We start from the raw sequence: 27743 nt of genomic DNA, 5'->3' as shown, positions 1-27743 counted from the left end.
GGGGATTTGCGGGGCAGTGTGCGCTGTAGCTTCAGACCACCTTAAGAAAAAAGCTGCCCTGCAGCCAGGGGGGACAGGCTCCCCTCCTCACTCCTGCCACCCCCCTCTTCTCTGTTCCTGACTGTCTGGTTTGATTGGTGTCGCGGATGCGCTACATCCGGATCCATGAGAAAAGGAAGTTCAATACAAAGTCAATTTATCCTATTCAAATGGAAAAATCAATAGATGAATGACCCCCAGTGCCATTTCGGGTCAGCAAATGTTTAAAAAAAGAATCGAACAAAAAGACCTGCGGAGTGTAAAAGTGACTCCGCGGTGCAATAATAACTTAGAGGTTGTTTGTTTTTTTCAGGCCCGATGTAAAAATGTAGCTTCTTGATGATAAAGAAAGCCCTGGTAGACCGACAGATGGCCGCCTGGATCCCTGCTCTCAGTGGTCTGAAGTGCGGACGGAAATCTCACGATTACAGCAATTAGTTGATTTTCCATGGGTAGATGTGATGAATATACCAGCCCGGCTGTTTTTTCTCCCCGTGGATGCGGAGCAGCGGTTCACCAAACTCGGGGTTTAGGAACCATCAGGGGTCCTTGTCTAATGCTGCTATTTAATTCCATAGATGTCCATGTGCCTGTGGAATATTCTGATTAGAGGGCTCACACTGCCCACCAACTGTATAATCAGTTAGACAACGTTTTTACCAATTTAGATTTTATTGCAGCTTTACCCAACATGTCCTGAAAACGCAGAAAAACCTGTGATTTGACTGGAGGAGTTATTCAAAATCCAGAAGAGCCACAACTCATAAATTACACAAAGTGGGACTGGAAACATGTAGGACGGGCAGATTTATAGGTGAATGTTAAGCTACAACAAACCAGAGCATAGGAGGTATTTAAATCCAATCAGATCTATAAGACTGCACTGCTTTAACGTGATTTGGGACGTGTTAGTTTACGGGTTTTCTCAGCACGCTGATACTGCTGTAAATTCACGGCTGGATGTCTTTAACAGTGCAAACTACCACACTGGCTCACCACTGTTATATGGGATTAAAATAAGGCAACCAAAGACAATAAGTGGATCGATGACAGTATGAATACATTATCATTTTTATTTGATCAAACATGACAGCACACCATATCCTTCAAAGTCAAAAAATAAAGCAATAGTGTCAATGCTGCAATAAAAACAGAGTCTTATTTTAAAGTCAGCGATTTACAACTGATGAGATTCTTTGGCCTAACGTTGTGGTTTGAAAACATTTAACACTGTGTAATGAAGCAGACTGGTACAGTTAACACATATACACAACTCCAAACTAATAAAAAGAAGAAAATCCTAATTTTGACTTTTTCCATAGCTGTGTGGTCAGAAGAAACACAGGCCACTGTGTTGCTGCTGATAGCTGATATACGACTGGATGACAGAGTCAGGGATTCGGGGCTTCACAGTGTTCAGGGCACTTTCAAAGTGTCTGGCTTCGATGTGCCGAGCTTTGATGTCCTCTTGCAGGGCCAGGAGGGCAGCCTCTCTACATACTGCAGTTATCTGGGACAGGAAACAGACACAGTTACAGTCAGCAGTCAGGCAAAGCACTCCATCCACTGAGCACTACTGAATCATATGAGGGGGCACATTTAGATGCTGATCGATGTCATGATAGACTAGTCATGTAGGTTGATGTGCTTCAGTAACAGAGCAGTAATTTAGTAAGAAAATCATACCTCATATCTTTTATGACATATAAAAGAAGAATCTGAGAGAGTGTTTAAGAAGAGTTTGAACAAAAACACGATGAACACACTGTTTTTTGTTTCAAGTTTAGAGTTAATTTGCAAAACAACAATGAACCATGGTGAGTTAATTTCATAAAATGTGCTTCACTGCAGTTCCCTGGTGTAGTTTTCCTTCTCAGTGCTTGTCCAACTTTTCTGATCTGCCATGTCTAAAATATAAATACAGGCATTCTCCTGCAGCCTTGTTGCTACAGTACTGATGGAATTATGCAATGGCATGGAGGAGTGCTGCAGTCAGCGCAGGTGACCTTTGAGAGAGATTCTGCACACGCCAGAGGAGTGACTCACTTCCGAATTGGTGGCGATGGCTGATGAAGGCCAGGCACCTTTCCCAGCAGTGCCAGCCTCCTCCCTTTTGTTGAAGCATAGCTTTGTTCTCAGCCAGTGTAGCTTACACAACTCCCTCCAACTAGAAAAGCCTCGCAGGAAACTATTGCTGTACAACCACTGATAAGGTCTGGTGGGAGGTTAGTGGGACAGGTAGTCATGTGATCCTGGAGAGCTGTCTAATAATGAATGGTAAAACAAGGCATGTGTCCAGGGAAGAGACTGGCCACCCCCCTACAAGTACAGTATGATGCATGCTCAGAAATCAGAATGGGTTTATTGCCAGATGTTGAGGTTTACAACATTAGGAAATTGCTGCGGTGCTTCAGTGCAGACAATAAGAATTAAAGTGCTATGTAGAAAGAAAGATATGTGCATGAGATATACATGAGATATATACATGAGAATAAGAATTATGAGTGCTACGTAGAAAGATATATACATGAGTGCAGGTGGTGATCAGTGCCAAACATGAAATGATGCAGTGACACAGCGTAGGGTCATGTGTTAGTGGCGGGTACAGTCATGTGGTTATTGTTCATGTGTCCAACAGCAGAGGGGAAGAAACTGTTCTTGTGGCGAGAGGTTCTGGTGCGAATGGACCGGAGCCTCCTGCCTGAGGGGAGCAGGTCAAACAGACTGTGTCCAGGGTGAGAAGGGTCAGCTGAGATCCGAGCTGCACGCCGCAGTGTCCTGGAGGTGTACAGGTCCTGCAGAGATGGGAGTCTGCAGCCAATCACCTTCTCAGCAGAGCGCACAACACGCTGCAGTCTCTGTTTGTCCCTGATAGTGGCTCCAGCGTACCACACGGTGATGGAGGAGGTGAGGATGGACTCGATGATTGCAGTGTAGAATTGCATCATCGTCCGTGTTGGCAGGTTGAATTTCTTTAGCTGCCTCAGGAAGTACATCCTCTGCTGGGCTTTCTTGATGACGGAGGTGATGGTGGGCTCCCACTTCAGGTCCTGGGTGATGGTGGTACCCAGGAAGCGGAATGAGTCCACAGAGGTGATGGGGGTGTCAGTCAGGATGATGGGGGGGAGTGGGGCTGTGTGCTTCCTGAAGTCCACAATAATCTCCACTGTCTTCTGGGCATTCAGCACCAGGTTGTTGTGGCTGCACCAAGACACCAGACGTTCAACCTCCCTCCTGTAGGCAGACTCATCCCCGTCCGAGATGAGCCCAATGACGGTGGTGTCATCTGCGAACTTGATTAGCTTGACAGACTGGTGGGTGGAGGTGCAGCAGTTGGTGTACAGGGAGAAGAGCAGAGGAGAAAGAACACAGCCCTGAGGGGAGCCGGTGCTGATGGTCCGGGAGTCCGAGACATTCTTTCCCAGCCTCACGTGCTGCTTCCTGTCCGTCAGGAAGTCAGTGATCCACCGGCAGATGGGATCAGGCACATTCATCTGGGAAAGCTTGTCTCGGAGATGGTCTGGAAGGATGGTGTTGAAGGCAGAGCTGAAGTCCACAAACAGGATCCTGGCGTAGGTTCCTGGGGAGTCCAGATGCTGCAGGATGAAGTGTAGGGCCATGTTGATGGCGTCGTCTACAGACCGTCTATGCTGGGTGGTATGCAAGTTGATTTTCTTTTTTTGTTTTTTAAACAATGAGCATTACTCAAAAATGGATAAAGGCATCGACTGACAGAGAAAATGCACTTACATGTAAAGATAAGGATACATTAAATCAGCTGATATCACCATGATGCATTTAGGACATCATCCTAGTAAGGTAGGCTTCAATATTTAGCAGAAAATACATTTTGAAACACATTTTTCAAAATGACAGTCATGGCGTTTTGCAAGGCATGAGAGTAAAATGAGGGGAGATAGCTGTCTGAATGTGCTCTGGCCCTGCTAGCATGCATGGCTCAGGACAGGTGCTTTGCAGATGTCAGGATGTGAGGCCCATTTCCCCCCACATTCTGTTTCAACCCAATGAGCAACATGATTTAGGCAGAGTAAACACACGGGGCTGGGTTAATTTTGTATGAGGGCTTCCCATCATTCAAGTCGTTTAGGCCTGTCAGTAATAATGATGCAAAACAATGAGGCCATGTATCCCAGTTGCATGTTTACAAACGCACAGCGGCTGAGCGAGCGAGCAGGGAAGAGGGCAAAAGAGAGAGTGTGAGAAGATGCCACATGTTGAACAATGTGATTTAGTATTGTTTCTAAGCAACATCCATAAACAGGAACAGACAAACATGGCTGGACAATCAAACTGTAATTTCTTATTTACAGTGAAACTTGACTTTAAGGACATGTTAGCTTTCCTCTTCCTCAATCGCATGATTCAATGCTTAATAATTATTTGCTTGTTTACTTCCATAACACTCCTTAGGTTGATTAGGAAAAAAAAGAAGAAGAAGAAGAAGGGGGAGGAGGAAATATCGCTCCTCTGAAGTACACAACCGATACATGCACGCGCGTGCGCACACACACAGGCCCCTTACATTCATACTGGCTGGGTTTATGAGCTGTTCTGTGAAGGCGATCAACAAGCCAGTGTTTCCTGCTGTGTGTTTGCCTGTACAGGCCTTGAAAAAAAATTAAAGCCACAAAGGCAAACAGGGTGAGCGAAAGAGCCAGTTTGTTTGTAAACGTGAAGGCATTTCCAGGCCGGAGCCAAAAGTCCTGCGCCGACTCCCCTCCAGGACTACCTTGATACCCCTAAACACCCCCAAAAAGCAACCTACCACCCCCTAAAGATGGGCCCCCTGTGCTACTGAGAGGGAAAAGAGGAGGGAGGCGAAATCTGCAAATGCACAGAAATGAGATGTGCGTAGGGGGTTTGGTGGCGAAGAGTGCTGACTTGTGGCAGGCCAAATAAATTATAGATCTCTCTTTTTTAATGTTATTGCAATGCAGACTTTATTTTTCATTCCCTTCATAAATAATGTCAGCAATCACTTAAATATATGGAAAGGACTAAGCTGATGCATTGCAGTGGCTGCTCTCTGGTGATGTCTTCATGGTGGTGGCGTGTCGCCAGTCATAAAGGCAAAGCAAGCGAGAAAAAAAAAAGTAATCATCAAGGACCTCTCAGTTTGAAGACGTGGTAAAACTTGCTGACTCAAAATGACCCAAAAAGTCTGAGTCAAAGAGGTTTGATGACGAAGCAAAAACTGTGTAAAGTAACAATTTGTACAGTAAGGTCCTTCATCTGCCTGCTGGGTTCAGGTTAAAGGCAGCAGAAAAGTGTACTGTAACGAAGACCATAGTAGACAGTATCCATCTATATTCATGTATTCATACATGAATTATTGGCAATTGAAGAAGAATCAACTCAGGACATTCGCCAAAGTTGGCCTGTTTTTCAGATCTGGCAATTTAGGACAGGAACCAGCAACTCTTGAGCTACAAGTGGCTCTTTTTCCTCATTCTTTATTGGCTCCCTCTGAGTTTGCCAAAAACTGATCATGAATACAAAAATGAACAACGGTTATTTTTAAAGATTTGCTCGTTTTCAGCAGCAAGGCTTGATCAGTGGCTTGACTCTAGTCAGAATTAAAGTGAAACTTTATTATCAAAGTAAGCTACTTTCAGTTAGATTCATTTGTACTGCCAAAGACAGAATGTATTAAATGTAACAAAAACAGAGCAATAATGCAATAAAAATAACCAGTTAAATATCAAATACTCACATAGCCCACTGCAGAACAGTCACATCGGGTAAAAGATTTTAAATCACACATATTAATAATGTTGATAGACTAATCTATACTTTGTAGTCACATTCATTAGCAGCTCCCTACAGATTTCCTGGAGCACAAATTACTCAAAAATGACTCTTCTGGTGGTAAACATTTCCTGAATTTTCCAGAGAATTACTTTCACTGTTCTTGCAAGAGGCTAATCTGGTATCACATGAACTTACTATGTAGGTGCCTGCAGGGTAGGGTAATAGCGAGTGTTTAACATCTGAGCAAAATATGCTGTCCATTTGTATTCCTACATCCAGCCCCACCAACCAGGGTCAAGGAAAGTACCAGACACGTTACCTACGTGAAAGCCGTTTTGAAACCAAGCTTTATGAATCTGTTCAAGAGTGTTAGGCTGCTATGCACAAACAAGAGGAAATTAAATTTGCACAAAATGGAGTAAGGATGAAAGAACATGGAAAAATGGACAATAAAAATAAAATGTAAAAAAAAAAAATTAGTATAATTGAAGGTGGACACGTTAGACTTTAGCCAAGCTGGAAAACCTATGCTTGAAATCCCATCTGTATCCGTGTCGCCACCATCGAAAATGTGCCGAATCCTTAAAACAGTCATTCCGCCTTAATAAAATGTCAGCTGTGCCTCTTTGACTGTAGAGCTTTAACATGGGTCGCTGGAAAAGTGATAGTCAATTGCAGCTCCTGCCACATCCTTGTTTCCACATATTCCTCTAATGACAAGTTTCCTCTCGTGGTTCTAAGACCTCTTTAAAAACCCAAAGGTCACATGCTTCAACCTACAAACATTTATTTCTCAACACTACAATGTATGCAAGGACTTATAGTAGGTTTACTGAAAACATGAGAGAATTTATCGTGATTTCTCAGAACTACTGTAAATTGCATGGCAAATTCAGTGATGAGAGTAGCGAGACAGAGAGGGTCAGGCTCCCATAATGACATGCTTTGTGGAGGCTGGCAGGCACATTTACTTCCACAGGCCTGTCGGTCATCTGATGCTGACAGGAAAAGTAATTTAGATCTTCTTTTGATCTTTAATTGAACATTTACGTCTTCTAAGAAAGAAAGAAAGTCAAAATGTGATTCTTGGTCAAAAACACTTAAAGTTTGATTTAATGTGGAACGTGAAAAATGTTCAAAACTTACACTCAGAAATTTATTACAAACATCATCTTAGAGGGGGCACATATCTGCAGACTGGAAAAATTATTCTTGAAAGAGCAGAAATAAACACATAGTTTGTTTTTCTTACTAAAAGTTCAAAAATGACATACTGCACTTAAAAATGTAAGAAAGATGAACACTATTGTCCACAGTACTGAAAGGTGGCCTATAATGCTCATTTCTAGCTCTCTCTATATTTTTTCATTTTTGGTCTCTAGTAGAATTATTTTTCATTATTCATGTTGGCCATGCTGAATATGAGGATCCATGACTAACTATAAGGGAAAGCACAACAGTTCTACTTTACATATACAAATAGAAAAAAGTGGGAGTAAGTACATTTGCAAGACAACTTATGTGAAACCACCCACTCTCCTTCGCTAATGATTCAGATTTTTCTTATAGCTGTGAGAGCTTTGTGGCTGATAGAAAATGAAAAGCCTATTTATTAGTTATTCATTTACATATTTTATACATGTTTCTTTATTATTAGTTAATATCTTTATGTTTCAAAATAGAGAGTATAGGAAAAAATTACTACAGGAAGAAATTGTAATAAATTTTGATTCAGTCTTGCGTTGTAACAGATAAAGCCAGAGGATTTTAGCCAGTGAAGCCATCTTAATGGGGTTACCAAATGAGGATGGGCACTTCCAGGGCTTACTTTTGCTCAAGGCTGCTAGCCACCTCTGGCCTTGTGCGCTCAGTCATTAGGGTACCACAACATGAAACCCTGGATACAACAGCAGCCTTTATGCCCCACTGGTCACTGTACTGCACCTCCATTCCAAGCCACAACTACACCCTATATCATGCCGTTTCAGTGCACACTTTTAAAACATTGGATATATATATTGTATGTGGAGTGATATACTACGGCACATCCAGCACTGTATGTGAGGTCTTGTTGTCCTTGTAAGGCAACGCAAAACTTTATTGACTTGCGAGAGGAAATTAAGCCGTTATAGCGGCAAATGGTAACAAGATACAGCAAAGAATAACAGAGTATAAATAAGAACACGGCAAAGCTCAGGTTAAACAAACACACCCGACACTTTTTAGCACTAGAACATGGCAGGAAACGCATATAAGTGGAATAAAAAAGTTATTTGAATATCAACATTTCCATGGAGATGGAAAACAGTAACCGTAATAATCAAAGAATACTGTGGTCATGGAAGAACTGGAAGTGAGACAGCACACAGATGGACGATACCGAAAAATTGAAGCGGTAAAATAAAGTTAAAGCTTACACTGTTTAGACACTGTGGAAAAAGTGACTGCATGTCTATTGACACCTACGTGTCTAAGGAGCGCTATGAGCAGTGTATAGTGACTACACTGTACAGGTGCAATGTAAAGAAGAATACAAACCTCGTACAAAAAGTATAAAAAGATGTAAATTTGAATCTGAATGCTTAACATTCGAGTATGCGCACACCACAAATGCACTGTACACATACACATCCAAACATGCAAACGCCTACAAAACCACCAAAGCACACTGTGACATATATTCTACACGTACACAGCCAAAAAAAAAAAAAAAAAATCGGTAGTTTTCTCTGCAGTATTTCCCTGGTGGGGGTAAGAGGGGGGCGCGTGCCATGAGACAACCTGTTCAGCACGACAAAAATAAACCCTTCTCGAGGTGGAGGAGAGGGGGGAAAAAAAGCTTGTGACTGCTGGCAGCACATACCAGCGTTCTCAGGTCAAATCTGTCTGGTGTACTTTTCGCTTCCTACTTCAACAAAAGCGCTCAGTGAGTGTATCAGACGGCCTTAATGAAGGGCTTGTTAGCCGGGCTACCGGCAGCAGATCCACTAGACCCGGAGTGTGTGTTTACTATCAATCGCCTTGTGTCTACAGCGGGCTACATCCAGTCCCCCCCCCCCCCCCTCCTCTCTCCTGCCTCACCCGCCCGCCCTCCCTCAAACACAAACGGCCACATTTACAGGAGCGAGCCCCGACAACTCCCCCTCCACCCCGCCTGCCACAAAACCTCTCCTCCATCACTCCACAAGTCCTGCACACATACACTGCAGTGCAGAGAGGCGCGGGCACACACCCTCTCTGAACACATTGCACTTTCCTGCACTGTGCAGGCATGTGAGCACACATATGCAACACACAGATAAGGTTTATGAGGTCAATATCGAAAAACGTACCCCAAAAAAAGAAAAGCTACACATGCGTCCTCACATGCATGTTTAGACAGAAATGCATGTGCACATACACATACATGTATCCAGTACATATACATACAGGTATTAACTTCATGCAAAGACCTACATTCTTGGTTACATAGTGTTTCGTAGAGCAAACATTTGCATGTTTGCTTAACAAACTGTTAAACGCTCATTTAACCTTCAGAAGTTGCAGCTAGAAGAAGCAGCTTATTCTTTTATCTTCATGACTTACTTATAGGTCATAACTGTAAAACAAGAATGCAGAACAGGCCACAAGTGCAAATTCTTAATAATCAATCCTATCCATAGGTTTGACTAATATTAGGACTGATGCAGAGCTGTCATACCTGATCAACATTTTATATATTTTTTTCTAAGTGAATACAAACAAATAGGGGGCAGTGATTATAATGAATGTATCTTTAGTTTTCTGCATTAATCAATTGCTCAATAAGATATCAGAAAAATAACGGCATTTGTTCATAAAAATTTCCCATGTTGATGTTTTTAGGCCCAAGTTGACATCCTGCGATATCAGTGTTGACTGCAGATTTTTGTGCTGTAACACAAGACAAAGGGAGTGGGGAGTAACTTACCTTGAAAATATATCCAATCTATAATTAAATATGAACAAAAAAGGAAGAAAAAAAATGTATAACTGGAGTTTAACTGAACTCATAAAACTTTGTTCACTCAGGAAGAAAACTAAATTAAACTTAGGCTCAAAGAGGAGCTCTTATTCAAAATAATCACCCCTAGCCCCACCACAGTATCATCCCCAACCCCTTTACTGGAAAAAAAAAAAGGGGGGGGGGGGTTTCTGCATCCAATTTTCTTGGAGGAAATTAAATAATACATAAATCAAACGATGTTGGGGGTGCAGAGCCCAAACTCTTAACCAGAAATAAAACATTTCATCCTCCAAAGAAGCAAAGAGGAAGTGTCTGCAGTGACATGCTTCTGCCAAGAGAAACAAGGCCTGACCACAACTCCATGTGAAACCTATTTAAGATTACAAGGCGAGAGTGAGAGAGGAGGTTAAAGAGAGGGAGGTGAGGTTAAGCATGGAAGGAGGAGAGTCACGTGGGGAAAAGGGAGGGGGTGGGGGGCGGTGGGGGGATGGAAACATGGCACATGATCATAAATAACAGAGCGGAGGTGTGTGAGCTGTGGATGAACGTGCACATGCTTGTGCTCTCAGCAGAGGAATTTAGATTCCATAGAAAACTCCGATGATGAAATTGAACTCGTGCGGGCTTTCCTCGCCATATGTTACGGCTGAGACAACAGACATCAAGGAAGATATTACATATGTATTCCAGCAGGCAATCAACTCCAATTTTATGCTTTAAAATATTGGTGTTTGTAAAGTATTAACATTTTTAGCCTAAAATCTGAATAATGCCACGATGTTCACACTGTGTGGAAGACACAGTGGAACGTGGGACACTGTACTTCAGACTCTGGGTGGCACTTTTCAAATGTAGAGCCATCATTGTTTCCCTCTAGAGAAAGTCTGCAAAGTGTGTGCTTAATTCATTTTTTAAAAGTTGTATTTTATTGCATATATTTTATTTGATTTTATTGCATCACTGCCTTCATTTCACTCCCTGTTCCTGTGTAGCCAGTCAAGACAATTCTAAATGTCTGATTTCTGACATGGTCAGACTTCTCCCCAGTATTGAACTTTACGTTATAGCTTATACTCCTTGGACCTGTAAGTGTAAGCCAACTAACCGCCACGGTGACAGGTTATGACCATTAAAGAGAAAGTAATGTAGTGTAAATAAAAGTAGAGCAAATAAATTGAACAGATCAGTGGGGAAAAGTAGTTGCAACATGCCTTTCTTTCCTTCTTTTTATAAATTGTTGATTGCTGTAGTGTATATAACACAGCCTGTAACATAGCCTTGAAATTAAAGAAGGATTAAATATATACCAGTACTCAAACTGATATTATGTTATTATTTATATGACAAATGAGATATTTTTTTTCTTGCTCTTTTGTACAGATTACAGATTAGTCCCGCTACCTCTGCTTGTTATCATATAGTGAAAATCAGATAGAGTGAAAGCTCTAATAGTCACTCTGTATTCACTATGCAAATAAAGAAACATTTTCTGAACACGTAGGAAATGTTTGTCATGAAAGTGGTGGTTTTTCCTCTGTTAGATGACTCACTGATAATATTAAGAAACCTCCTACAAATACCAAATAACTTGCAGCTCAGGCGTTTCAGTGTTATCATATTAAGCCATTGTCCACTCTATGTTTTGGAACGACCCATGTGGGATAGCACCTGTGTTGGGGCTACACCCTGTTAAGGTGTTGTACGTGTGTGTGTGTGTGTGTGTGTGTGTGTGTGTGTGTGTGTGTGTGTGTAGGGTAGCATTGCTGGGCCTCGCCTTTAAGGGCACATTTGTCCTCACCCCTTAATCAGATGAATGAAAGCTTCGCATTCTCTGTGGACTTGGGAAGGCAAGGATGGCATATTTACCAAACACGCCCACAGTGAAGTGACCTGGAGACAGCTGTGATTGGGTACGTCTGTGCATGTGTGCGTGTGCATGTGTGGTGTGTATGCATTTTGTAATGCCAAGGCAGGTGAAACTCCAGATGTGTCATATGAACATTTGTCTTTCCTGTTTGCTTCATCTTTCACGAGATGCATACTACCTGCATATACACAGTGAATGTTCATGTTATAATAATTTGCTATAATATACAAATTTTCCACATGTGGGACTAATAAAGGTTATCTTATCTTATCTTATTAGTGGTATTACAACACTATACACATACATTATATACAAGTTCTAAATTTTAAGGCTTCTGAATGTGCTATTTAATATAACTAAATTTGCAAATCATTAAAATAAGTTAGACTGCAATTATTTAATTTCCAATAAATCTAGTTTTTAATTAAGGGACAGACTAAATAGGCTCTATAAGGGAGAGTTACCTGAGAAGCATAATATCCTGTCTCATGTTCATATACTAAATATGAAGTTACCGTGAGCAGCCGGCTAATTTAGTCTAGCATAGTGGGAGAAACCGCTAGCCTGGCTGTGTCCAAAGGCAACAAAATCTACCCACCACTGTAAAAATGACAAATACCTGTTTTACACAGGGTTAAGAGGCAGATTATTTCTTGGTCCTGATAATTTGCCAGACAACTGGACTCCAAAGAAAGAGAGTCTCCAGGAATTGAAACTGAATTAATGGTGTGTTCTTGTCACTGTCCATTTCCTTTTTGGCGTCCTCCTCTAGTTTTATTAGCTACTTTCAGGTAGGTAAGTGCACCCCTCTCCTCTCTTCTGTTTCTCCACAATTTACCATCTTCCTCTTCACGTGTCTCCTCTCTGTCCCTTTCTATGTTCCTACTCTCTTGCTCAGTTTCTTTCTTTTTTGGCTTTTGCTACCCACGTTCTGTCTTCTTTCCTAGCCAAGGGAAACAGCATGTTGGGTACGCTTAAGGGCTTATATTTCCCAGAAAAATTCAATTGGTGCTCACCATGTACTCAGACATAAACCACAGTGAAGGCTTTATATATAAAATGTAAAATCAGGGGCCAATTGGAGCCATTTCTCTCGCTGTGACATCTGGCCTTTTGCAGGCCACAGAAGCTGGCTGGCAGTAGCAGCGAGGGAAATGTTTTCTTTTTTAACCTTTCTAAAAACAACATGTTCACAATGTCAAGAGGTAACAGGCTTGCTGGGAAGGAAGTGAAGTGAGGTGTTTCACAGTCATGGAATTGCAGGGGTGTGAATGGCTTTTTCCTCGCAGCATTTGTTAAGCTCTTTCCATATCAACAAAGACTGCGTCTGAGTGACAGCGTGACTGTGTCGGCGGTCGGTCCGTCATACAGAAAATAAAACGCAGACACATGAATGCAGTCAAGACAAGAAGTTAGAGCATATTTCGGCAAATACCTGCCAACTTCAGACCAAGTCAGATGCACTTTCCACAAAAGCTGACAAGTTTATTTGATGATTGAAGATCTTTTTTCTTTTTTTTCCATGGCTAATATCTGATTCATACATTGTGTAATGTCACTGTTATTCAAACAGCAACACGTTTTTGTTGATGCATTTTTTTTGCGCCTGTGTCCTTGGTGATAAAAATCTTTGCAACAACAAATACCAGGCCATAAATCAGACAGACAACACAGAGCCAGAGGAGGAACAGCCACAACCACAACAGGTGTTAAGAGGAAACCATTTGTCTTCCTGTGAGGGTGGTTTTACTATGTGTGTGTGCGTGTGTGTGTCTGTCACAATACAACAAGGCTGTACTTACAATCAATTTCTTTTTTTTTTTGCTTTTAATAGTCGCATTGCAGCTACTGCAGATACTGCTCGCCTGCTCAGGTTTCTATTTTTAATGAATAATTTAAAAAAATCAAAACTACTTTTATATATTACAGAAAAAACAAATCACTGCTTCATCAAACTACATCATAATACACTCTGACTCAGTTGACTGGGGTGTGCAAATGTGCTTAGCTATCTTGTAAAGGGGAGTATTAAGCTTTGCAGGCTGCCGTTGATCTGCCTTATTTGTATGTCCCGCATTGGAACAGACTTGCTCTTGCCAGTGTGGAAGAAGAAAAAAAAAACATTAAGAAAACAATTGCGCCAGTGAGTTTGAATGGATGTCAGCCAAGCGTCCCAGACACCTGGGCTTGGACCAAACAGCTCTCCCCCTGTTGGAGCGAAAAGACCCACCGCTATGGAGGTCGCAGCCGGTCAAAGGCATCTGTGGCTGAACACAAAGATATTCTGATACGGCTGAGCGCTGCAGCTTGAAGTTTTATTAAAATGCCTGAACAACCGTCCCCCAACACACCCCCTTTTTTGGACATGAATGTTACAGGGCTGTGAGATCAGCAGGAGGGCACCCAGCAGGGTTGGTGCTGCCTATCACTTGTTGCCACCTCTACGTGATCTGCATCTAAATACTTTGAGCTGTGTCCTTACTGTGATCATGCTGAGAAGTCTTGATATTTAGCTTTTTCTCAGCAACTTGTCAACATCTGCCAAATGCTCATTACTGCGGTGTTTTTATATTCCACTTCACGGAGGTCACTTTTCAATCAAGCACCACGGGGAGGTCTGTGACATCCAATGTTAATAGAGTACGAGCTGCGCACTCAGGGACTGTCATTACTCCTTTTAATGACTCAGTTCATTTCCTGTTTATTCAAAACACGTTGGAGAGAGAAAAACTTCAATACTGAGCATCTGTGGATTTTTCCAAGGAAAGAAGCCCTAAAAGCAAACTGAAATTTCCTATTTGCTCGGTTATTAGCAAAAAAAAACCATGTATTTTCAAATAAATTTAGTCAAAGGCTGCTCATGTTTTAGGTCCGTGGCCCTTTCTGCCTTCACTTGTCTGACGATGCAAAACAGTGACAATCTGCACTGAAGCTTCAGGGAGCCAAAGCTCTGTCATGGAACCCGTTTTTCTCGTTTGGTAATCACAATAGTTCAAGAGTTCATTGTGTTATCCATTTTCAGTTAAGGTGAGGGTTACTTAGCCCTAATCAATCATTCACTCAAGTCATGTATCAGACACATTTATGCAATTTGTTTTTTTTAGCAGAAGCAGTTAAAACCAGCTTATTCCTACAACTAGCTGTGCAAAACACTGAATCCCCTTATCCCCTCCTTCCAAGCCATGATTAGCTAGATTGTCATTTCTACCGAGGAAACAGGCTGGGGAAACATACCTATAACTGAAAAAAGTTCCTGTGGGGTTATGTTAGGTGTTACCCTAAATACCACTTACACATCAAGACTAATATGACATCTTCCTAAAAGACGGAGGAGAAAATGTTGATTTAATAAAGAACATTCAGAGCTTTGAATGCCTTTCAGACCCCACGCTACTTTTATAATGCTGAGGTCCAGGCTCTGGGGCCAATCGATAAATTATAGCGTTTGATTGTTTTTTTTAGTTTTCTGTCCAAGTTTTACTGCATTGTCCATCTGTTTGGGATCATAGTCATGCTGAAAAAAAGTTATTGCCATTCAGATGCCTAATGGTTTTGCATGGTGGATCAAAAGCTGAAAGTACTTTTCTGTGTACCATATTTTTCGGACCATAAGGTACCGGATTATAGGCACACTGTCAATGAACATGTCTGTTTTCATACATAAGGCGCACCGGATTATAAGGCGCATTAAGCGAAACAAAACCGTCAGATAAGTCAATCTTTACTCAACTCGTTCTTCTTGCTTCCTGCACTTCCGTACCATTGATTTATTAACGCTGCATTCTCTCGCAGCTGCTCTATTCCTGCGTTGTTGCAGTATATTAATGACTAACCTCGTATTGTGGATGGATTATCTCAGTTGTTCTCCTGACTGAAGTTTGGTCTGTTTACAGCATCCTGCCATGTGACTGCATTTGTCCCTAACCATCGGGAGCCCTCACATTAACTTTTATTGAGTGAAAAAAAAAATTAGCATTCATCCTCCAGCTTCACTGTGTTTATGTTACAATCAAGTAGCAAACATATACCAGCTAGTGGAACTTCGGTAACCCTACAAAAGTCAGCTGTTTAGTTTTCTGTTTTCATTTATGTTGGAAGTGATAGGTATATCATGTTTAGGTGGAAACCAGCTAGCTAACTTCCTCTCAGTGATGCCGCAGTGTTTGTTTGACTTTGGGACCTGAACCAGACGGAGTTTTGGACCCAGATCACTCCGCGAGGCTCCTGACTATGGTGGCCATAATGCTACGACAATCCATCAAGCGGTGCAGCTTCGTAGCTTACCAAAGTTGTAATAAAACATTTTTTGACAGATTTTTTCATCATTTCGAGGTCAGTAAGCACAACCAGAATTCATACATAAGGTGCACCGGATTATAAGCCGCACTGTCGATTTTTGGGAAAATTAAAGGATTTTAAGTGCGCCCTATAGTGCGGAAAATATGATAAATCCATCAATTCTGGCAATCTCTCTAACACCACTGTCCGAAACCGCAAACCATGACAGAGACTCCACCATGTTCTACAGACAGCTTTTTAAATGCTTGAATGATTCATATGTCAGCGTTAAGTGGTTGATCGGGGGAAAAAAATCATAAAACAAAAAAACAAGAAAAAAAACTGAAATTTTTACTGTTTTTAAACAAATGCAAAGAAAGAAAAACAAAACAACTTTTGCCCTGATGGCAAACACTCATTCTGGAACGAACATTAAAGGAAGACGAAAAACAGCTGTGAAATTTGATATGGCTTCTTTTTCTTCTTCTTTTAAATTAAGGTACAAACAAGGCCTGGAACTGACTTGGTACATCTGACAGGGTGCAATAAATCCCCGGGGTCTTTTCCTGTCAGGACTTGATCAGAAAAGGAAAAAAAAAATAGCATCACACTGTTTTTCAGAAGCAAGTTAAGCCCTTCTTCTCCTTCATGACAACACTCCGATTACAGTATCAAATGCTGCTTCTGTTTGGAGGAGCGATGGCAGAGGTGAGGAGGGAAAGCCAGAAGCAATTTTCTAGGATGAGTGTGAGTTAAAAGTGTGTTGAGGGGTGTTGAGGGTGGAAAGTTTAGTGGGAAGCTGAGGGTTGTGAAACCAGATGTCACTCCAGGCAGGTAGGAAGACAGGTGATTTTAACAAGCTTCTACGGCTGAGCAGACAACTACTGTGACCTCTTGAGTGACCTCCACACCTCCTCCTCTCGAGATCCTGCCTCCTCCTCCTCTCAGACAAGTTTGAAATCCCAAGAATGTAATTAAAGTCAAAGCTTCAAGTCGTCATACTGCCAATAAAAGAACTTTAAAATCGATCCTGAAACACACGGGGAGCCAGTGCAGCGATTCTAAAACCGGTGTAATGTGGGCCCGCCCTCTGGTCTTCGTCAGCACACGAGCTGCCGAGTTTTGCAAGAGTTGTAAATGGTAAATGGCCTGTATTTGTATAGCGCTTTCTAGTCCCTAAGGACCCCAAAGCGCTTTACACAACCTGTCATCCACCCATTCACACACACATTCACACACTGGTGATGGCAAGCTACATTGTAACCACAGCCACCCTGGGGCGCACTGACAGAGGCGAGGCTGCCGGACACTGGCGCCACCGGGCCCTCTGACCACCACCAGTAGGCAACGGGTGAAGTGTCTTGCCCAAGGACACAACGACCGAGACTGTCCAAGCCGGGGCTCGAACCGGCAACCTTCCGATTACAAGGCGAACTCCCAACTCTTGAGCCACGATCGCCCCTAAGAAGAAATATTCTTCTTAGGAAGACCAGAGAGCAGGGCATTACAGTAATCAATGCGACTGGTAATAAAAGCATGCATCAGCATCTCCGTGTTGGCCCGAGAGAGAATAGGGCGGACTCTGGCTATATTTTTTAGATGATAAAATCCAATTTTAGTTACATGTTTAATATGTGGGATAAAACCAAGCTCAGAGTCAAAAATAACACCCAGGTTTTTCACTTGTAGCGAAGGACATAGTGAAAATGCCTCTAATTTAGACAAGAGTTTCTCTCTCTGAGCCTCAGGACCGACAATTAAAACTTCAGTTTTGTCCTGGTTAAGTTGTAAAAAGTTTTCTGCCATCCAAGATCTTATATCCAAGATACAGTTAAAGAGGGCATCCATTTGTCTGGTGTCATCAGGAGACACGGAGATGTACAGCTGCGTGTCATCAGTGTAACTGTGGAAGTTCACTCCATGCCTCCTGATGACACCGCCGAGAGGGAGCATATACAAATTAAAAAGTACAGGGCCTAGAACCGACCCTTGAGGCACGCCACATGTCATTTTATGGATCTTAGAGGAGCATGTATCCATACTCACCATAAAAGTTCTGTCAGAGAGATAGGAAGTGAACCAGCTGTGTACAGCACCAGAGAGGCCCACCATGTGTTTCAGTCTGTTTAAAAGAATAGCGTGGTCTACTGTATCAAAGGCTGCGCTTAGATCCAGTAGCACCAGGATTGAGAGCTTTTGGGAGTCCCAGTTACATCTAAGATCATTTAAAACCTTTAGGAGAGCCGTCTCTGTGCTGTGGTTCACCCTAAATCCAGACTGGAATATCTCCAGGATCTGTCTATCATTGAGAAAATCAGTAATCTGAGTAAAAACAAGTTTTTCTAAGACTTTACTTAAAAATGGTAAGTTGGATACAGGTCTGTAGTTATTAAAATCATTACAATCCAAATTGCTCTTCTTCAGAAGGGGCCTCACCACCGCCGTTTTAAAGGCAGCAGGGAAGACACCCAACTGAAGAGAGCAATTCATCATGCATAAAAGCTCAGCCTCAAAAAATCCATAAAGTGTTTTAAAGAGTGAAGAAGGAATTGGATCTAAAAGACATGTGGTGGGTCTCACTGTGGAGAAAACCTTCTGAAAGTTCTCAGCATTAACCAGGACAAAGCTGTCCAGTGTCTCCTCAGGTACAATCGAGCCCTCAGATGTATTTAAAATCATATCACGATTAGATAAAATATCAGATCTGATGGCGCTGATTTTTCCCCTGAAGTGGTCTGCAAACTGCTCACAGAGCGAGTCTGTGGGTTTCTTTGGGAGCTGTTAAAATCAGGGTTAAATAAATGATCTATGGTGGAAAAGAGGACCTTGGGATTATTTTTGTTAATACTGATTATTTTGGCGAAGTATGAATTTCTTGACTTCCTTAATGTATTATTGTACACTTTAAGTTGCTCGCAAAATATTTGATGGTTGATAGTATTTTTATTTTTCCTCCATCTCCTTTCTGCTGCCCTGCAATTTCTTTTGAGTTTTTTGACTTCTTCGTTTCTCCAGGGTGATGCATGTTTTACATTAATCTTTTTGGTGGTGAGTGAAGCAACGGAGTCAAGGCTTTTCTTCAGTTTGCTGTTGAAATAACTAAAAATCAAATCGCAGGATGCAGGTAAAATCACAGGGGGGCATTCGTCTAAAACCCTGGTAAAATTTGCAGCCACTTCAGAGGTTAGATAGCGCCTCCTCACAGTTCGCACCGAGGTCTCCCGCTGAATAAAACCGGTGATGTTAAAAAACACACAGTAGTGGTCAGAGACAGCCAAGTCAACAACAGAGGACACGCTGGTGGACAGCCCATGGGTGATGACCAGGTCCAGAGTGTGTCCTCTGTTGTGAGTCGGCTGCGTGACGTGCTGGGTAAAATCCAAACAGTGAAGAATGTTTAAGAATTCTTTTGTTGCAGGGTCAGAAGGATTATCTATGTGCAGGTTAAAATCACCGGTTAAAATTATCATGTTATATTTTGAATGTATGTTTGTTAAAAATTCTGAGAATTCCTTGATAAAAGCAGCGCTGTCTTTAGGTGGTCTATAAACTGTGGCAGATAAAACTGGAGGGCTGCTGAAAACAATAGCATGGAATTCAAAATTGGTAAAATGATCAAATAAAATTTGTTTGGTGGTGAGTGTGTTGTTGGCTAAAGATGCAGTCCCACCACCTCTCTTACCACTTCTAATAGAAAAAGAGAAATTAAAATTTGGTGGGGAGGCCTCAGTGAGAACAACTGGTGCATCCGAACCCAGCCATGTTTCAGTTAAAAATAAACAGTCAAGTTTATTATCTAAAATTAAATCATTAATAATAAAAGACTTGTTCGACAGAGAGCGTACATTTAAAAGTGCCATACTGATTGAGACTGGTGGATTTTTGACAATAGAGTTGGATGGATGTTGATATTAATATTTTTGGAGTTACTGGATTTATGATAATTCTGTTGCTCTCTGTTTGTGATTATGACAGGTATTGTGTTGACTGTGGGAGAGAAAGGTCCTAGTCCAGAGTTTTGTGTATTATTGTTAAAAGTGGAACAAATATAGGAGCTGGGACCAGAGGAACATCAGTCAGTGGCAGTGCTGGCTGAAAAACATGCAAAAATATGTTTTCCATATTTCCACTGATTTAATTTAATGTTTGAAAGCAACACAAACATATCTGCTGCTTTGTCATTGCTTTGTCTGAAAGTAAGAGTGTTTGGACGTGCCCGAAAACCATTAAATAGTTCAGTAAGTTTTATGTTAAGCATGCGTTCAAGACATTTGTTCAAAAAAAAGTCAATTCTAATAATGTTTCTAACCATGTGCAAAAATGTCCTGCCTCATATAAACAAAAGTTTTTTTTTTAATGTTTATTTAAAGTTGGTTTTCTGTCAGGGGGAGGTTTATTCTTGTATGTTGAACAAATTGGATAAAAATAAAAAAAGTTAATAAATTGTAAACAAGAAGTGGTTGTGAGCGCTTGTGTCCTGGTTGATTACTCTCCCCACTTCTTTTTGACAGCAAAGGTCCTTGAGCTATCAACAACGCAGACGGATCGAGTTTACTGTAAACTGTGGTGGATGTTGCCATTCTGAAGCATTTTAGGATTTATGGAAGAATAGTATGCAGGTGAAAAATCTTTTTTTAAGAGTCCTTCAGCATAAAGGCTGTGTGACCTTTTTGCACAAATGTTTTATTAATGTTCCTGTTCATTTGGGGAGCTAGTCACGTTGTCAGCAATCGACATATGTGTATATATCATTTACCTTTAGACGTGCTGTATTTCTTCACTGAAGCTTTGAAGCTTTTTCTTTCTAAACACACATCTTCAGTGCTGTGATGTGTTATCTGTATCCTGTTTCCTCACAAACTTCCCCTCAGTGATCAGGGGAGTCTAAAGTTTCATTTAATTTAATATGATCTATAGGACAGGTACGTAAAATAAAATGCAATGGTACAACAATGGTGAGACTTGGTTTTTTCCACCTATGAACTCTTATCAGCTTGACTGTGGCATGCCTTTGAATTTTTGTGTGGTTTCAAGAGCTCAGTGGCAAGTGACTACAAACCTCCATTCCACAGATGAGACACTATACCAGAAACCCCGGTGTTAAACACAACACCTGATAGTAAGGGATTGGTTTCCTAACTGCATACCTCCTCCAGGTGTACGCCTGCTTTAGGCTGATTTTTAGGGTGGGGGCTGACAAGTTGGGAAGGAGGGTAGATGAGGAGTCTCTACTATAACCTCCTACTGCATATAGGGATGTCAAAAGTAAAAGACAGTTGAAAGAATAGTACGGAAAGAGTGGGGTGAAAACAAAACAAAAAGGGCCGACTTGAACCCAGGCCCTAGCAACAGCCTTCAGCATATGGACCACCTGCTTAACCAGGTGAGGTGCACTGACTGCGTATTTGCGTGCTTGGTTAGTGAAATCATCTCAAGTCATATAAACGTTTTATCCTAAAAAAATTAAGAAATGTTCTTTGTCCTGTGTAGGTGTGGTCAGCGGAGTTTTGATTGGCAGAATGAACCCAAGCAATCGGCGCAAATGTATATTTGTTTTAAACTTCAGAGCGAAGTAAAAAATGGCCTCTTCAGCCAACTGTCTAAAAACAAAAGATAATCAGCATACATCAATTAAACAATGAGAAAAACAGCAGGCCTCACATCTGATAGGAGATGAAAACGTTTGGTCGTTTTTGCTTGTGAAATGACTCACTTCATAATATTTATCACTGCTCTACAATCCAGATCAAGGGTTGGGCAAAGCCTGAGGAGTCTTGGTTCATATGACATGTTTTGCAAGCGTAGTGGAAATCAAATGTTGTTTGCAAATGCTCCACATAGCGAAACTGACAGGCCGAATGAGATAATTGTTTAAATGTGGGAATAATAGAATCCATCCATCCGTTTTCTGCTTCCTATCAAAGTCCAGGTCACTGGGGCAACAGTCCCCGGACCTCCCTCTTCACAGCCACTTTGTCAGACAAGAGATGTGCTTTCTCCACCGTGTCCTGGGTCTGCTACAGGGTGTCCTCCCAGTCGGACATAACTGAAACACCTTACCTAGGAAATGCCAGAACCATGTTTGATGTGGAGAAGCAGAACCCCGAGAACAAGAAAGGATGAAGCCCTTGGTCAAAGGCTGAGTTGAGACACCCAAATTTCTGCTACCCGTGTCTGTGATCTCAATCTTTTGGTCACTACCCACAGCTTGTGGCTTTAGATGAAGATGGGAACAATGATCGGATAGTAAACTGACTGCTTCACTTTTTAAAAAGCGCTTTATGAATATTTAATTGGGTGCTTGAATTAGAAAGTACTGAAACTGAGTAGAAAGAGTATAAGCATAGCTCCATTCACTTCAACAGACTGGTAAAACATCCAGATTACTGCAGACACTGCACCAATTCATCTGTCAATTTTCTACTTTTTCTTCGAACAGAGACTTGAACTCCACTTCACTTCCAGTTACTCATTCCCATCCCGTTGTAGACACACCACCCTTTTCCATCAGAGAACCATGGCCTCAGGATTGAAGAGCTATTTCTTGTCCCAGCCATTTCACACTTCACTGCAAACCACCTGATTGTAAGCTAGAGGTTGTTGCTCAATTAAGGCAACAGAAGCACATGATCCACAAAAGTCTGACACGAAATCCACAGTCCACGAGACACATAATAAACTTATGAACAGAACTGGTGGCAAGGGGCAGCCCTGGCTGTGTTTAACACCCACTGGGAATGATAACCATGCTCTTACAGTGGCTGGAAAGTGATGACCAAACAATCCCAACTCCAATCACCATTCTGCTAAAGCAGGGATAACCGAGCACCTTTTAAGACAGTTTCTCCTGAAAGGCTTGTTTGCTCTTGTGCGTGGTTGTTAATGTGTACTAGCAGTTTATGGAGTGAAGTGGGTGTTGTTTGAGCCATACACTGAAACCCTGAAGTTCTTAGACATTACCTGACTGAGATGCATTCAGAAAGAATGTCTGACTCAGTTGGTTTTGACATTAGCTGGTCTTTAATCTACCAGCTTTTTTGTGATGTTAGATTGTTTATGGCAAAGATGATTACACAGTGGATTTGTCCGGCCTTTGACATGCACTTTCCAAAGTGCACAGTGGGTAACTGCGACGTCTAGACCTGATTCTCCTCATATTGTCTTGACTTCATGTGTTAAATGAGCTTTAGCATACTGGAAACTTCATTTGCATGCATCTCAAATTATAGCTAAAGAAAAATTGCACGTAATAACACACAGTGGTATTAAGTGACAAACATTTTATTTCCTATCACGTCTATAACTTTTCAAGCTGAATTAAAGCAAAGTTTTACAATTAAGATTAAGATCTATAAACAGTATAAATTTGAAGGTCAAGAAAAAACAGGGATTTTTAAAAAAAATATCAAAAACTAGATCTTACATAGGAAACAGTTTATTTTGGCCAAATTGTGATGCACTGGTTTCACAATTTCTCAGAACTTGTGAGTTACTTGTGCCATGGAGAACAGCAGCAATTTCTCTGCTCGAGACAATGTGAATCACGCGGGAGACAAATGCAGGGAGACAAATCTGTTACACAAAGAACTGTTTGTACGATTTCTCCCGGTCTGCTGTGAGATCACGAGGGTGCTCTGTGACACAGTACAGACACGATGCAGACATCACAGAAAAGCACAGTAACATCTTTCTGCAATTCTGGCTACACTCACAATTTCTTATTACGTGCCAGAAGTAGTAAGAATGGTGTTGCAAAACAGCAATAAAGCATCGATTTCTAAGTCAAAGTTATTCTTTTAGTGGATCGAGTCTGACATGTGGTAGAGAGATGCAGATATCCAAACAATACAACCTGCTGGGTAACTGCATAATTTTTTTTTGTGTCCCAATTGTCAATTTTGGTAACTGGTAATTTCAAGAATTTTTGTGTGTTTGCAAAAGACATATTGTCCCCAACCAAAGAAGACCATAGTTGTGATTTTATGTGCATGCAAAAGATATTCCTAAAGCTCACCTCAGCTCCGGAATAATTGTTGGTCCGAGTCACCAGGTGGTCAAGAGACACATTTTCAGCAACAGGCATATTACGAAACTGCAGAGAAAATATTTCCTTTCGAGTACGCGCATCTGGAAGCGGCACGTAGACGATTCGGTCGAGGCGACCTGGACGCATCAGAGCCTGTGGGACAGAAAAAAGACAGACAGCATCTGTTTTAAGGTCATATTTCAAAAATTGCGACACATAAAGGGTTTTAAAAATGTTTTCAGCATTATTGCTTTATTTCAACAGTGTTTCCTTTGTACATTGCCATTCTTATGTCACAAAAATACTGTCATGACACTATGTTTCTGACCTTTGACCTTATTGCTGGTTGCTTGTTAAGCTGTGAAAAAATAGTTCAGTCCACTCCTGAAATAATTGTACACCTATTTAAACAGGACTATAAAGCAAATGCCTGATATACAAACTGTGAAATTTGAGATTTCCACTTCTGGCGTCAGCGTGGAGACAATCTCCCCGTTATCTGATAAACCTTCCACTTCCTACAGATCACATCTCTGTGACCCCAAAACAGTCCTTGAGTACCCAAAGCTGCCGCTGTCCCGCTTGTCAGACGTCATTAAGTGGCAGGCGCCTCTCAAACTCAGACAAGCAGACAGACTGACAAATATGTCCTGCCTCCATCTGCTGTCCTCAGCCAGGCCGTGACAAGCTGCAGTGTGGTAACCCATTTGACAAGCCAACTAGCTGAGGAGCAGTGGGTTTGGGAAAATAAATGAGCACAGTGTGAACTGGCATTTATTGGTAGCAATGGAATGAACTATAAACAGAAAACGAACATCAACTGAAACTCAAAGTTTCTTTGTTGCTATTCTCCTAAGAGTCAGTAAGTCCTGAAGGCCCTGGCTCTGAGCCAGACAGGCCACAGCGGGGCCAGACTCTGGCCTGTGGAGCCGAGACAGGAGATACTCACAGATGCAAGCCATACAGGAGGCCATGTCAGGAGTGATCAGTGAAGGTTGGAGGGACTGGACAAGCAGCCTTTGAACTGTTAGATACTGCGCTTCTACCTCTGCAACTCTCCTCTTTTACTTGCAAAGAATATGAGCATCTACTGTACGTCATGTCATCCTGTATGTTTGAGTAGGAGAACAGAACAATCAGCACATGCTACGAGTTCAGCTAACTAGTGCATAAGCACTCTGTGAATCTGGGTTTTAATAAGGTTGATATTTAACTCACTTAACAAGCAGAAATGCCAAACATCTGCAAAACCTATATTCCATAATTTAAAAAAAAGGGAACTCTAGGTGCATAGAATTTTCCAGCTTAAAAAAATGTAAGCAAAAAAAAATCTTTTCTGCGTTTCATTTGAAGACCACCTGCTCGATAAGTGTCTTGGAGGAAATTTCAGGTTTGGAGTTTTGTTTTACGGTTTGCTATATTTCCCCTCTGGATAGCAAATTCCAGTTTACTGGGGTGATGGATAGTATCCCAGCCTTTTATCTACTGGTTTTCCTGTACATGTGTATGGAACATGAGAGGACAGAAACCGGAGACGAATGTTAGTAGCTACCTTTACGTATCCACAACAGAGTAATGGGTGACAAAGGAGCCGTGGCTCATGACAGCAAACGTTCTTGCTTTTCAGGTCTCTCAACTCTTACGCTTGATTACAGAAAGGTGGGTGGCTATCTGTGACGGTAGTGTAACAAAATGGATAGAGAGGAATAACACCACCCTCAATCGAAGCAGGAAAGGGGTGGCTGCTGCGGTGACATGCTGGGAGATAGATGGACGGATGGCTGGAGGGCTGCAGTATTAAATCAAAGATGTAAGGGCTTAAGGCCTAATAAGGTGCATCTGGCAAAGCAATTATAAAACAACACCTGTGGGATCAGGTTTGTTATTATGTTTCTTCCTGTGGGTTAACATATATTGTTGGTACAAAACTGTGCTCGAGGCGTGAGGTGATTGTAGTGGGAACTTTAATCTGTGATTGTTTGTCACAGCAAGTCAAGCCCGTTGCAGCACAGTATATTGCATTATGCAGAGGACGTGCCAGGGACACTTCCTGAGTTGCTCTCCCTGGAAGTATCGGGCGGCTGCATGCCAACACAAACCTGCTGACCCCGGACTAAATAACTCAGTCACTCCCACACACGCTGACAAACACATTCGCATATGCAAGCGTGCATGTAAGCACACATATATTCCAATAAACTCTCCTTGGACGGATCGTTTTAATTTCCGATCCATTTTCCTAGTGCAAAAACACCACTTTGCACTTTATCAGCTATTAATTCTCTCCGCACACATAATGGAGAAGTGCCTGTAGCTTCCAGGCACTCGGGCTCCGAGCGTTCCAAGACGCTCCCGAAAAAGCAGAGCCGACCCTCAGCTTTGAGACTGCTAAACTCATCTGACTGCCCTGGAGGGAAAGAAAGGCTTTTTTTCTTTCCTCCCAGCAAGAGCAGGGGGCCCATCCATCACTTAACAAGATATACTTCCTGTTCTCAAGGATCCGGGGGAGGTGGTGGTGGTGTGGAGGGAATAAGAGGAGGAGGAGGTAAGGAGGGGGGACCCCAAAAGACAAATACTTGGCTTGGCATGTCGGGCAAGCGTTGACGGGCTCTTTTCGTAACGGCATCATTCCACCTGAAGTCTTGGCTCCGTTGGCAGAAGGCAAGAAAAAAAGGAGTCAGGCGAGGAGATGAGAGAGGAGAGGACAAAACGAGCCAGACCAGGGCACTCAGACAACCCACTTGAAAGGACAGCAGGACCAAAGCCCTGCAAACAAACACAGATAAGTGGTGTGGGAGACAGCAAACCACCACAGACAAAACCCAGTTGTATAAATTCTCTGCTGTTCTAACATGAGTCTGCATGACGGATTGCATCCACCTTGTTGCACCACTGACATGATAGGCATCATTACACACGAGCCATTAGTAATTAGAAATGCCCCTAGGTAAAAAATACCAACCACCTTTAAGTCAACACAGAACCATTTATATACCACTGAATCTAGCAGAGTGTGCACTGTGGACTTAACCTCAGCAAAATGTATGTTGCAACGCTGAGAAAGTTTGGAAAAACATGTGGATCAGTCAAGCTGATTAAAAAGCAAACCAAAAAAAGACAGAGAGAGACAAGAGAGAGAAAAAACTCATCCATGCTTTCTGCACCAAGTTTCACTGCCGATAACAACAGTAATCATTCCAAGGCATTGCAATCCTCCACATGAAGTGATTACCCCCTAATGACAGACAACTTCCTATCTGCGAAGGCCGGTACCTCTCCTTAACCAATGAGGAATGCTGGGAATCTTTTCCTTAGAGCGTTGTTCCTAAGCACATTCTTGGCCAGCTTCAATCTGACCCGCTCTGAGCTACGTCTACAAACTGTTTACAAACGGACGCCCCCGCAATTCAGGTGTCTTATTCTTAGATAGAAACTTAGACTTGGTGTGACTAAATCAAGATCAAGATCTGCTTTGTTACTCACGACGCCTTCAGATCAAATGAAAAACGAAATGAAACACTGGGTTTGTGAAACTGAACATGATGACTAAGTTCTTCCCTGCACATCTGGTGCTATCTCTGTTTTTCCAATAAGCTGTTTTCAGTGGCACTTTTTAAAATGTACAGCATGATAGCAGGCTGTCTGCATGAATGCGAGGTTTGCCTGAGGAGACATGAGTTGACTTTGTTGCCTGCCAGAAGGCATTTGCTGTATGTGGCTTCCTAACCTGTCAGTCTGCAATCCTTAGAGGCCTTGGTGAGTCATACCGACTCGGA

The 27743-nt window shown here is 41.9% G+C and overlaps 1 protein-coding gene across 2 annotated transcripts in view; it reads right to left on the bottom strand.

The window, feature by feature from the left end:
* Positions 1-1097: 1097 nt before the first annotated feature.
* The window catches only part of afg2a (AFG2 AAA ATPase homolog A), a 114988-nt gene continuing 88342 nt past the window's right edge, over positions 1098-27743 (bottom strand). The window contains exons 16-18 of one of the 2 annotated variants that reach the window (XM_082509740.1): positions 26602-26733; positions 23956-24120; positions 1098-1549 (exon numbers count right to left, since the gene is read on the bottom strand). In XM_082509740.1, coding sequence (XP_082365866.1) covers positions 1370-1549; positions 23956-24120; positions 26602-26733 — 477 coding nt within the window. In that variant the 3' untranslated portion in view covers positions 1098-1369. The remainder of the gene's footprint in view (positions 1550-23955; positions 24121-26601; positions 26734-27743) is intronic. The other variant, XM_082509741.1, reaches the window with a different exon arrangement.

The sequence above is a fragment of the Aulonocara stuartgranti genome (genome assembly GCF_965226115.1).
Source record: "Aulonocara stuartgranti genome assembly, chromosome: 2".
NCBI classification, from domain to species: Eukaryota; Metazoa; Chordata; class Actinopteri; order Cichliformes; family Cichlidae; genus Aulonocara; species Aulonocara stuartgranti.
This window is presented reverse-complemented; position numbering and strand designations above follow the sequence as displayed.